Raw genomic sequence first — 12,888 nt, 5'->3', positions numbered from 1 at the left:
CTCCTTCAGCACCTCTCATCCTACCTGCTTTGGTGGGTTGGGATATTACAAACTTCTGGTATTCAAAATGAGAGGCGTATCTTTCTACAAGATAACATTTTCTAGAACTTTTTCTGATTATATTAGATATACATATATTTAGGAAATCCAGATTTAAAAAAAATAGAAAAGAAAAAATTCTAACACCTAATACCACCATCCTAAGATAACTTCTGTGAACAATTTTGGTCCACTTCTGTCCTGCCTACTGTAGTTGCCTGTATTTTTCCACATCTGTAGAGTTCTCTAGATTCATGCTTCTTGAACCAAGTAGACATAATAGGCATTATACTGTGAATGTGCTAAAAGAAAACTACCTGCGCTGGCCTCAGATCCTGATTCAGCAGGTCAGGGTGGGAAGAATACATTTCTTCCCTGCCCAGTGATGCTGAAGCTGCAGGGGTAGGGACCATGCTTTAAGCAGCAAGGCTTCAGAGAGTACACACACTCCTGGAAAATGTGTGACTGGGTGAATATGCATGTCTGTTTGATGAGAGATTCCATAGCTTTCACTGGACTCTCTGAGGGGTAGTTGACTGCCCCAAAGTTAAGATCCTTGCTCTACAGTGACCTAGTGAACTGCCTTAAGTCCCTGAAACTGACCTAAATCCCTGAAGAATGTTCTTAATTCCCAAAATCATCCTAAAGGACAATATTCTTATTCCCAAGAGGATCTAACCTGGAGGCTCAAGCTCTTGCTGGGGACTACTCTGGCCTTCAGTCCAATCAGGAGTGCCTTATGTCTCCACTGAACTTTCTGAACCACAGCCTGAATGCTAGTGAGTCACCCAAGAGGAAAACGAGACAATAGAGTAGAAATCAACAAATTACAGGACTCACTTACTTGCAGGAGATATTCAAGTTTATAAGAAAACTTATGCAAGCTGGTGCTGTCATCTGTGATGGGTTCCCCTGTTTCCTTAAATTCTTTGCTTAGTTCTGTCACAGCATCTTTTAAGACAACAAACAGGAACATGTAACCAGATGGAGACTGACCTCAGAGAGAGAACAGCCCCAGGAAGCATGAGGACTAAGTGGTTAATAATGGCGGAGCACCTCAGAAAGGTAAAGTGGTATGTAAACATCCTTGGGATGCAATGCCAAGTCAGAAGACGTGAAGATGTCCTGGGAGCCCACAGACACTTTACAACAACTCACTGACTGGGCAGAGTTCCTGGTCTTCTTTGCAGGGACACCACATAGGCCTCATAATTGGCATGCGGTATTTGGGCAGCCAGTGCTTGCTGTGCAGATGAGTCACTCAGCAGTCCCCTGACAGTGACATCCAGGAAGATCTGCCCTTCATTCCAATCATGTTTCTTGTTTTTCTTCACTATAACCCTACTGCTCAGTATAGGTAAGTCCAGGCTTCAGGAAGACTCAGAATGTGCAGATAATAGCAATGACAACATTCCCGAGAATGATGACAGGTCCTGCTTCTGTTAAGTGATTGTCTAGTAGGGGCCAGACCTTGGTGTGTCCTTCTCAAGTAATACAGCACTGCAAGGCAGAAACTGCTTTAGTGCAACAAATCTAAGGTGCAATTGATTTTAAGATGATCCCAATTTCAGAGCTGTTGAAATGTGAAAAAAAGTAAGTATGATCTAGAATTGATAAAGACTGATAATACCATCCCCATTTTACAGGTGAGGACTCATGGGGAGGTCAGAGCACTTGGCTGAAGATCACAAGTGGCCAACAGCAGAGCTGAAACAAGAACCTGTTTTCTCAAGGGCTTTCTGGCTCCAGAACCCACCTCTTAACTTCTAAGATAATTTACCTGCCTATGGAGAAAAGAGGAAAACTACCTTTGATTCTCACAGTCTCTGCTGTGGGACAGGAGCACTGTGAGAAGCTGGGTTTTGTTTGAATACAGGGAAAAATGTCCCCAGATGAGAGGGTTGGGGTGCTAGACAAAACCTAGGCCCTGCTCCCAAGCAACACAGTTAGAAAACAGACCTGCCCACAACTAAAGCTAAGCTATAGCTGCTAAAATTTAATTAACACTGACCCCCAGCAAAATATCAGCAAATGGGGAAGACAGGTTCTTGGGATTGACTGTTGCAAGTGATTGTTGTCCTGCTGCACCCTATCAGAAGTGTGTGCTGTGGCTGGCCTTGAAAGCGGGGGGCCAGGGACTGGGAAAGACACACAGCCTTCCTCCTCCTTAGGCTGGGTTCATGCTCATGACCTCATCTGGGAACTCCTGAAATTTTGCAAGAAGGGGCCTTGGATATGAAATACGAGGTTTTCAGCCCTAATCTCTGATAATCCAAATGCATTACTTATGAATAATCTTAATTACGTATTTGCTTCTGAATTATGTATTTGCTCTGCCAACAATCTTGAGAAGTGGGTGTTAGTATCAAGCCTCCCTAGCATACGAAGGCAGCAATTGTCCCTTGGAAAGATGAAGGGAATTGTCCAGCATCTTCCAGGGTTCAAAGGCAGAGCCAGGAGCTGACCTGGACCCTGCCTGACTCCAAAGCCCTCGTGACTGCTGTCACTCGGAGGATGAGAAGGCTGCCCTGCAGAGGTGTGAAGGCTGGGACTGCACAATGACTCCACAGTAAGGATGCGCCCTCTCAGGGTAGAAGCTGTGCATGTGTGGTATACTTACTAAGACATTTACCAACAGATGAAAAGAAACGGTCTTGAGAAAGTGGTATCTTTTAAGAATCCCCACCACAGCACTTTGTAGGCTGGGTATGGGACACTGACATGGCCTTGGGATGTCGGAGATAATAAGATGCAGCCAGGACATGGCAAGGGGCAACTGGACAGAGGCCAATGCCTGTCCTCCTCCCTGGATCAGGAGCTCTACAGGGTGTCCTCTCTCACCTCCCAAAGTTATCCCTCTGGGTTCCAAAAGTTATCCTTGAGAACTAGAGACTAAAACATGGAGAAGATCGCCTACTTTGTGGAGAAATCTCTCAAGGCCAGTGGTAAAATAGATTTGCAGGGCTTGTTGTTTTACCTTCTCTGCCTCTGTGTGCGTGTGTGTGCACACATGTGTGTGCGCATGCATAGATTTTTTTTAAAAGGCAACTAATATTTTCGCTGGAAGGAGACTGGTGTGGTTAAGGGCACAGACCCCTAACACCAGGTGTGTGTGCAAACCTAGGATCTGCCCAGCTGGGATGTGTGACCTTAGGCAAGTGTCACCTAACCTCTCTGTGCCTATTTCTGCAGCTGCAAGATGGAAATAATAATGGTTCCTACATCACAGAAGCAAACGTGAGGGCTCATTAAGTTATTAATCATAAGACATTGTGTAGAACAGTGCCTGGCACACGTGAAATGCCATGTGATTATTAACTATTAGAGGCCCAAAATGTTATATAAAGAATAAGCCTGACTGCCATCCAAAAGACAAACAACAACAAATGTTGGCGAGGCTGTGGAGAAAGGGGAACCCTCCTACACTGCTGGTGGGAATGTAAACTTGTTCAACCATTGTGGAAAGCAGTATGGAGGTACATCAAAATGCTCAAAACAGACCTACCATTTGACCCAGGAATTGCACTCCTAGGAATTTACCCTAAGAATGCAGCAATCAAGTATGAGAAAGATCAGTGCACACCCCTATGTTTATCGCAGCACTATTTACAATAGCCAAGAATTGGAAGCAACCTAAATGTCCATCGATAGATGAATGGATAAAGAAGATGTGGTACATATACACAATGGAATACTACTCAGCCATAAGAAAAGGGCAAATCCAACCATTTGCAGCAACATGGATGGAGCTGGAGGGTATTTTGCTCAGTGAAACAAGCCAAGCAGAGAAAGAGAAATACCAAATGATTTCACTCATCTGTGGAATATAAGAACAAAGGAAAAACTGAAGGAACAAAACAGCAGCAGAATCACAGAACTCAAGAATGGACTAACAGGTACCAAAGGGAAAGGGACTGGGGAGGATGGGTGGGTAGGGAGGGATAAGGGGGGGAGAAATAGGGGGGTATTAAGATTAGCATCCATAGCGGGGTGGGAGAAAGGGGAGGGCTGTACAACACAGAGAAGACAAGTAGTGATTCTACAACAGGTTGCTATGCTGATGGACAGTGACTGTAAAGGAGTATATAGGGGGGACCTGGTATAGGGGAGAGCCTAGTAAACAAAGTATTCGTCATTTAAGTGTAGATTAATGATTAAAAAAAAAAAATGCAGTTCCTATGTGGTGACCTCTAATGAGTTCTACACAATGATATAAAGGACATATAAAAGTGTAGGCAAAGGGTCTGTTTGTGTTTATACAGAGGATCAAAGCCTAATTTGGCTACCCCGAAAATGAACTAAGATACGATATGAAAGAGAACTTCCAACATCAACACTCTCGGGAAGACTCATGCCAGAAGATGATCATCAAAAAACCCCAACAAAGATCCACGCACTGCTACAGCTGTAGATGCACTCATCCCACCAGCTCCTGGACTTGCCATGGGAATGAAGGAGATATCTAAGCTGGCCTGTGCATACAGTAAAACAACAAATTTGACTGGATCTATACTGTTGGAACTCAACCAAGAATTAGGAGAAGTGCAAATTGTAGCGCTCCAAAATCTTACAACTACAGACTATTTACTGTTAAAAGAACATATGGGATGTGAACAGTGCCCAGGAATGGGTTGTTTTAATTTGTCTGATTTTTCTCAAACTATTCAAATTCAGTTAGATAATAACCATCATATCATTGATAAGTTTTCACAAATGCCTAGGGTGCCTAACTGGTTTTCTTGGTTTCACTGGAGATGGCTGGTAATTACAGGTATGCTTTGGTTATGTAACTATACTCCTATTATGTTAATGTGTGTGCGCAATTTAAGTAGTAGCTTAAAATTTATACATGCTGAAGTTACTCTACAAGAAGATATGTCAAAGAAATAATCAATCTTCCCATGTTTTCTCCCGCCTGCTACTTCTATAGCTTTTCTTCTTCCTTCCTAATTACAACGAATTCTTAAATAGAATTCGTGCCTCATATCAAATTTACCGAGTATCATAACTCCTCCAAGTGGTAAAGATACCTCAAGACAAATGCTGGGCATAGAAGCCACAGGGCATAAATATGCAAAGAAATAAAAAGCTAACCATTTCAAACAATAAGGCTTCTCTCTCACTTACCAACTTAACATTTCCCTGTATGGCCCCGGAAGATGACTGGTTAGCCAGAGACGGGTAAGATTCCTCAGGGGAGGAACAACCTAAGACAGGCACAGTCGCAGGGGGGTCATCAGGTGAGAAATTGGGGATCAACAGAGGTGAGGCTTAGAACCTCACCCTCCCTGTTCTGAGAGAAATCTTCTGCATATGTGGATGTTTTATTGCCCTTGTCTAGCTTGGATTAACACATAGTCTACAGGCACACACCTGATCATCTACATTTGCTCTCTTACAACACTAAACTATGTTTTCTACCTTTATGTTGTATCTACCTACCACTTCAGCATTTTATTAAAAATAATAAAGAGAGAAATGTGGTATCCACATATAAATCAAGTATAAAAATCAAATGTGTATTCATATTTGAACTGACTGTTTATAGTTCATAATGCATGAGCAAAACCAAAAGTTTCTGTGATGACTGCCCTTGTACTGTTCACCATGTAACTTATTCACTATGTAAGAATTTGTTCTCCATGTAAGAACTTGTTCGTTATGCTTCAGAAGATTGGAGACTGACGAAAATTAGGCTTGGGGTGGATTAATGATTGTGCATTGAGCATTGACTCCCCTATACAGAATTTTATTGTTGTTAACAACCATTTGATCAATAAATATGAGAGATGCCCTAACAACAACAACCAAAAAAAAGTACACACTTCCAATTGTAAAATAAATAAGTAACCGGGATGTAATGTATAGCATAAGGAATATAGTCAAAATATTGTAACAACTTGGTATGGTGATAGCTGGTACCTAGAATTATCATGTATATAAATGTTGAATCACTGTGTTGTACACCTGAAACTAATGTAATGTAATACTGTGTGTCAACTACCCTTCAATAAAAAATAAAAAATAAAAAAAAAAAAAAAGAATAAGCCTGAGAAAGTGGTTTTTATCTCATGGACTGTTGACCTTCAGAATGAGGGCTGTATCGTGGCCTCCACTAGTTGGGTATGAGACTGCAGTGGGTGATTGCTGTGTCTGAGATGTGAGGACGCTGCGGCTTCAGTCACAAGAATGTCACTGTGGTCTCCTTAACATGGAGAAGTGGTCAGCTTCAGAGTGTGTTGGAGCAAACGTGCTGTTGCTCTAAAGGGGCTGACAAGACCAGCGCTGGTGATCTGTGGGGGACAGAAAACTTGCCAAACTTCTGCCCTTTGGGACACCACCTGTAAGGGTGAACTCAGGCGTCAGACTCTGCAGCCAGCAGAGGAAGAAGTCCGGTCCTCTTGAGCCCACCCCTCCGCACATGCCCCTTCCCCTGGCTCGCCTTCCTCCAGTGAGCCGACAACTACTGGTCGTCTCTCTCACTGGGGGAACGTGGAGCTCAGCAAGCCCGGGAGGCAGCAGGCCCAGAATGAGAGTGTCTACAGGCGGCAGGTCGGCAGTCCGCTTAGGACTAGGTGGGACAGCAGAGCAAGAGTGAGGGGACTCTGCTCTTTCCGCTCAGAGGGAGGGAGGATATTCCTCACAAATGTGCCAGTTCCCACCACAGCCAGAGGCTCGTGAGTCAGGCAGCCACTAAAAGGGAGCCTGAGAACACAGATTCACATAGGAACTGGAAGCAGACCCAGACCCAGGCAGAGGTATTTGATTCTGTTTACAAACTGTCGCTACAGGGCCCTGGGAGGAGGGACAGGCAAGCTCTCCCAGCCTTACACAGGGTGGGCATCTGAGCCCCAAATATTTCAGTATAATGTGTCCTGAGGGCTCCAATCACTCCCAGCGTGACAAAGATGAAAGGACTGACTGAAGTTTGACTGGTAACTACAAAGGCACAGCCACAGCTCCCTTGCCACCAAAGCCGGTAGGCCCTGCGGCCTGTACCTTGCAGATCTCGGATGATTCTCTGGAGCTGGCTCTCTGCGCCGGAGGAAGCCATGGCGACTGGCCGCAGGCCGCCTTTCTCAGCTGTATGCCTCCTGCCTGGTCCGGTCAACAGAGGTCAGACCCCTTGGCTGCACGGGCGCGGGAGTGGGAGAAGCTGTGGAGGAAGGGATCACAGACACAATGTAAAGGCGGTAGCAAAAGGACCCTGCTTTGGCGCAAAGGCGCCTCAGCTGCGTGTCTTCCCTCAGCAGGAAGGTCTTGACCTTTCTGTGTGGGCCTTCTCTGAGGGCATTCTCTGGTTGGCTTCTGACATACATTCTGACACGATGACCCAGTCTGGGCCTTAAAAAGAAACAAGATCAGCCAAACAGTATGGCTTGTTCTTTCTGAACTCCCCTCCATATTCCACCTTTTTAGATGAGACAGGATATTGCCTCTCTCTACCTTAAAAAACACCTCCCTGGGACACCCTTTCCTCCCTTATAGCAAGGCCAGAACTAGTCCGGCCCACATTCAGATGGCCTGCTAAGCCTAAGGTGCCAGCCACCACCAGACCCATCCCCCCATGCCGCCCCACATCCTCCCCAGGCTTGCTTTCTCCGAGGAATGGTCACGCAGCGGTGGGGGCAAGAGGCTGAGGACACTCTGGGCTTCTGGACGAAGGAACGCCAGGCTTGCCTCGTGGGGAAGTGGCTCCCTTGTGGGGAGGTCTGCAGCCCCAGCTGCCCGGAGTCCAGCTCAGCCTGGGTGTGCAGACACTGCCTGGGCTGCCATTAGGAGCCTGTGCAGTCCTCGGTCTAGTCAAGGGACACGTATCTATTTTAAGCTCGGTTACAGTACTGCTGTGGCTGGTGAGTCCCGAGTTACCAGCCCTTCTTGAGCAGCTGCTAAAATGATTTAAGGACACAGTAGTGGTAGAAGACCAACAAAGATGAGGAGATATGGATATCACTGCAAAGAAGTCTGGATATGCATCGGGACACTGTTGCGTCCTTCCAGAACACGGCATTCTTTTCTTAGACGTCCAATGCAAAGTTATGTAATGTTTGCTGGCAAAAGCAGATAGCAAGACTAGAGGTGGCTGCAGGAGTGGCCACCACTAAATGAGGGCCTACTGTGTGCTGGGCCCTGCCAGGTGCTTTGCACAAGTGGCCATTTTAATTCTCCCAGTCACCTTAGTGGAATGGATAATGCACAAAGAAGAAACTGGTTTTTTTCTCACAAAGGGGATCTTATAACTTGTAAAATCCATAGGCCAGTAAAGAGTGTAACTGATTTGAATATCAGTCAGTCTGATCTCAAACCCTGTAGATTTACAGCTGAACCACTGTCACTACAGCAAATGACCAACCACTTCCACTGGCTTCTAGGAACACCCTGAAGTCCAGCGTCTCCTAAGTCGTGTGCACCATCCTACGTGTCTCTGACACATGCTGTCCTCACTGTCCCACCACCGTCCTCCCCTTACTGCCCCAGGAGTCAGTGCAAGGAGATCCTAGAATAGATCCACAAGTTCCTCCAAATACTTAGGTGAGCATTCCAGCATGCACCTGCGGCAGGGGGGGCTTGTCACAGGACACAGGGGCCCGGGTCTGTTTTGAACTAGCCAGTGCCACCTGGACTCAGTGGAAACAAAGGCCCACAGGAGGCCCTGGAGAGTTAGGGGATCCACAGAGAACCTACCAAAGTTCCCCAACAAGTGCTGGGATCCTGCCCATTACAGACACTACACTGAGGGTGATTACACAAGAAGCCAGCCTGCCTATCTCTGGGTGTCTCTCCAGGTTGCCTTCTGAGCACAGAGCATGAGCAGGGACCAGCTGGAGACAGACAGAAATATCCAGATAGCTTGATATGGTAGAGAATCCCATTTAGAGATATGGATAAAAAATTAGAGGTACTCAGCAATGAAAAGGAATAACTATGGATACACACAACAAATGCTTTATGCTGAGTGACAGAAAGCAGCCTGAAAAGGCTATAAACTTTAGCCATCCCGTTTGCATGATATTCTTGTAAACGCAAAACATGGGAGAAATCAGATCCGTGATTGCCGGGCACTAGGGGTGAAGAAAGGGTCTGACTCCAAAGGAGTATGCAGAAACCTGGAAGGGGGGCAATTCGGTCCTGTGTCTTGATTATGGTGGTGGTTACATACTGTATATAGTTGATAAATATATGTATTTGACAGAACTCACATAGTGTAAATTATATTGCAACAAGCAAGCAGCACTATGATGAATTTAGACAGATGCAATAGAACCTGAGGAAGGGAAAATTCATTCCGCCTGGGAAGGGATAGGGTGGCAGACACTCTGGTGGCAACTGAGGTGGGCCAGGCCTGAAAAATGAACAGGAGGTCTTCAAAGAGGCCCAAAGGAGAAAGGGCACCAGGGTGGACAGCACAACAAACAGAAAGGCTGTTTTCTATTAGCCTTTCTCTTATTTGAATGGTCAACACAAGGCCTTGCAGCTTCTGGAAGAAATAATCTCAGAAGAAGATGACTAATATGCCATTAGTCCTCAAATGAAGCCCACTGGGTCTGTGTGTATACTTCAGCTACGGGGTGGGAGTGCACATGGGAGAGGGTTGAGCTTGGCAAGGAAGCGATAACAACAGATGCTGAGTTAACTCATCCAGGCTCCAGCCAGGACATGAACTATATAACCGGGTAGATTTCCTGGAAACCAACCCCCTTTGGAGCCTGGTACGAAGGTAACAATGTCTGCAAACCAAACTGGCATCTTGCCACCTCCTGAGCAGACAGAAAAGTGCTCCTTCAAGACTTGTTGGCTCTTCGGTGCAGCTGTCCTGTACCTCCCCAAGCCCAGGAGGCCTTCTCTGCCTGACCCTGGGCTACTTGCAGCTGAGGCCACGTTCCCAGGTCACAGGGTAAGCTGTGTCCAACTGCTGATAACACAAGCTGATTTTCCAAAAGGCCTGTGTCACCATCAAGGTAATGAGCTAGGGTAAAGAAACCGGTTGTGGGGCCTGTGGGTGTCACCAGGGGCTTCCCCACCATAGCTGTGGGTCCCCAACTCACAGGGTTCCAGAAAGTCAGACTTGGAAGATCATGAGTGGAGTGACACAATTTTCATGGATTTGGAAAGGATGACCTGTGGCATTCTGCCCTCCCTCTTCCTTGGTCTGAGGTCATCACTAACCATCAAAAGACACAGAATGGGGCACTCTCCACACCAGGGGCAGCTTCCTTGTATCCCTAGATGTTTGCTCTGTGGTTGAGGGATGACCTATTTTTCACTCACAACACTTCAGAAACCAAATGGTGGCTTTTTCCCACATCAATAACCAGTTCTGACACTAGCGGGGTTTCCTTCAATTCGATTCAATTCTAACGCTAACTACCTGGAGTTTGTGCAAATCCCACAGGTAAGGGCTCAACCCACAAGACTGCTGCATCTTCAGACAGCAGCTGCAAGTCCCAGGCTAATACCCGTACTTCTGACCAACTGGCCGTAAATCAGGGGTTGCTCCAATCCCCTCCTCAGGTTCAATAATTTGCTAGAATGGCTCACAAAACCTGGGGAAACCCTGTATCATTACCAGTTTATTTTAAAGGATACAATTTGGGAAGAGCCAAATGGGAGACGTGCATAGAGTTGGGGTGGTGTCTGGGGATGCTGGAGCTTCCTCAGGAACCCTGAGAAGCCTGATGTATTCACCAACCCAGTTCTCAGCACTCTGCCACTTAGGGGTTTTCATGGAGGTTTCATTACACAGGCATGACCAATCAAATCACTGGCCAGTGGCGATTAGCTCCACCTTAAGTCCCTCTCCACTCCTGAAGAAGTCTGGAGCTGGGGCTCAAAGTTCCAACCCTCTACTTATAAGGTTGGTTTCCCTGGCAACCAGCCCCCAGCCAGCAGCTAGGCCCACCAAGTGTCATCTTATTAGCACAAATCTAGGTCTGGTTGAATGGGGCATGTTATGAATAACAAAAGACACTACTATCACTCAAGAAATTCCAGGGGTTTCAGAAACTCTGGACCAGGAACCAGGGTCAAGAACAAAATATATATTTCTTATATCACAATAGCAGACTTCTGGCATGAACCAGCCCTATCCGGACCTCCATAACCCATTAGTAAACTGCTCTCCTAACTCAGAAGACACTCAGAGCTTCCATCCACACTGCATGGTCATGGCTGCTTCAACACCAGGAGAAGAACTCTGGAACTCCTTGCCTTGCAAGGCCCCTAAAGTACAAATCACCTCCATGAACCTACACTCCTTGCTGCATGACAGTAAAAACCTGCATGACTATCTCTGGCAAACTCTTTCAAATACCAGAGAAATTCATCTTATAAAATTCGGGGGAACTCTTGCCAACAATTCAAAATCAGGCTTAAGCTTATCCAGAATGTTTGAAAACATCCAATGAAAAAGAGGAAAAGGGACTAGATACAATTTTAAAATTCAAACTTATTACATGGGACCATTGCCTGAGTTCCTAGTCACAACCTTGGTATTACTTTAGAGGTTAAAAGACCTTCCCTGACCTCCAAATTCCTCCTATACCTGCCCAGCTGCCCTAAGTGCCTTCAAATATAGAGAGAGCAGTTTAGTTCCAAATTAAGATATGAAGACACTGACTGACTCATGAACTTATTTACACTATGATGCTGATGACTAATATTCATGCTGCCCAGAACTGGCTTAGGCAGAAGCAATACAGCCTTTGAGTAGCCACAGTAGGAAAGAAGGATCCAAACAGGATGGGGAGGAGGAGGTTTGGGGTGTGGAAGACAACTCTGCCCCGCCTTCAAACGTGTTCACACTTGCACCTAACACTAAAGCTAAGAACTGACCCAGAGGGGTCACCATCATCCTGTTGGGCTCCTCCCCAACTCCCAAACAAGGTGGAGCATTCCAGTTGTAAATTCTGTCCTTACCAAGGAAGAATGTTGACAAGGATGCTTAAGATCAGTCAAAAGCAGAAAGCCTCTTTGTTAGAGTCCACTGCCTCGGCCTGGCTCAGCACGCCCAACAGCATCTACCTAGTTACCATCTACGTTAAGCGGGGGCACTTGGTTGGTACCTGAAGCTTTGAAGGCCTAGTGGTCCTGCTGGTTCAGTGCTGAAGTTGTCGGGGGGCAGGCAGGCTACCCTCACCCAGAGCTTCAGGAGTCTGGCCAGGAGAGTGCTCAGGAGTTGTGAGAGGCCAGTCACAAGCAGACATCTCAGCACAGATGAACAAAGGCTCATTAGGTGAATCACCCCCTTAGACCTATAATTAAAGTGTTGACCAACTGAATGCCTGACATCTTTTCCAAACACTCCCTCTTGCTCGCAATCTTCTCTTTCTTAAAAGGATGACTTTGCCATCAATTCTTGAATCTCCTTTTGACCTCTCCCTCCCCACCAACAATCCAGGTTTCTTGGTCACTCCTCCCGGAACACACACAAACCTGGTCCTGATTCCAGCCTGGACCCAGGAGAGCAGGGATCTGTGGCTGTGAGGTGTGGCCTCTGGGCTTGGGGAAAGCTCTTTTTCAGTTGCTCCAGAAGGAGTCACACATACATACTTGAGGCTGCAGGGCCGAGGACCTGCCGCTAGAAAGCCCAGAATAAACATCCAGGAGACCACAGTGGCACATGTGACAATCTGGGCAGTCTTTGGAACAGCTGCACAAACACTTGAGAACTCAACTCATCCATCTTCTCCTGCCCCCAGAGGACAAACCCCACAAAGGTGGGGAAAGCTGCACAGCTCCACAATCATATGCCCCGGCAATTCTCCTGACCAGAGAGAGTCAAGGGGGTCAGTCCAGCCAACGATGGTTATGAACTGAATCTCACTATTCCCTAGCACCTAGCACAATTCT

The 12,888-nt window shown here is 46.3% G+C and overlaps 1 protein-coding gene across 6 annotated transcripts in view; it reads right to left on the bottom strand.

Annotated features, from left to right (window-relative positions):
* Positions 1-12,888, bottom strand: part of FYCO1 (FYVE and coiled-coil domain autophagy adaptor 1) — an 82,127-nt gene that overhangs the window by 65,095 nt on the left and 4,144 nt on the right. For all 6 annotated transcript variants that reach the window (XM_036883329.2, XM_036883331.2, XM_036883333.2 and 3 more), the window contains exons 2-3: positions 7,039-7,195; positions 884-990 (exon numbers count right to left, since the gene is read on the bottom strand). In XM_036883329.2, the coding sequence (XP_036739224.2) occupies positions 884-990; positions 7,039-7,093 (162 nt within the window). In that variant the 5' untranslated portion in view covers positions 7,094-7,195. The remainder of the gene's footprint in view (positions 1-883; positions 991-7,038; positions 7,196-12,888) is intronic.

This window comes from Manis pentadactyla, chromosome 1, assembly GCF_030020395.1.
Source record: "Manis pentadactyla isolate mManPen7 chromosome 1, mManPen7.hap1, whole genome shotgun sequence".
Taxonomy (NCBI): domain Eukaryota; kingdom Metazoa; phylum Chordata; class Mammalia; order Pholidota; family Manidae; genus Manis; species Manis pentadactyla.
Note: the sequence above shows the minus strand (reverse complement) of the source record. Positions and strands in the feature narration are given on the sequence as shown.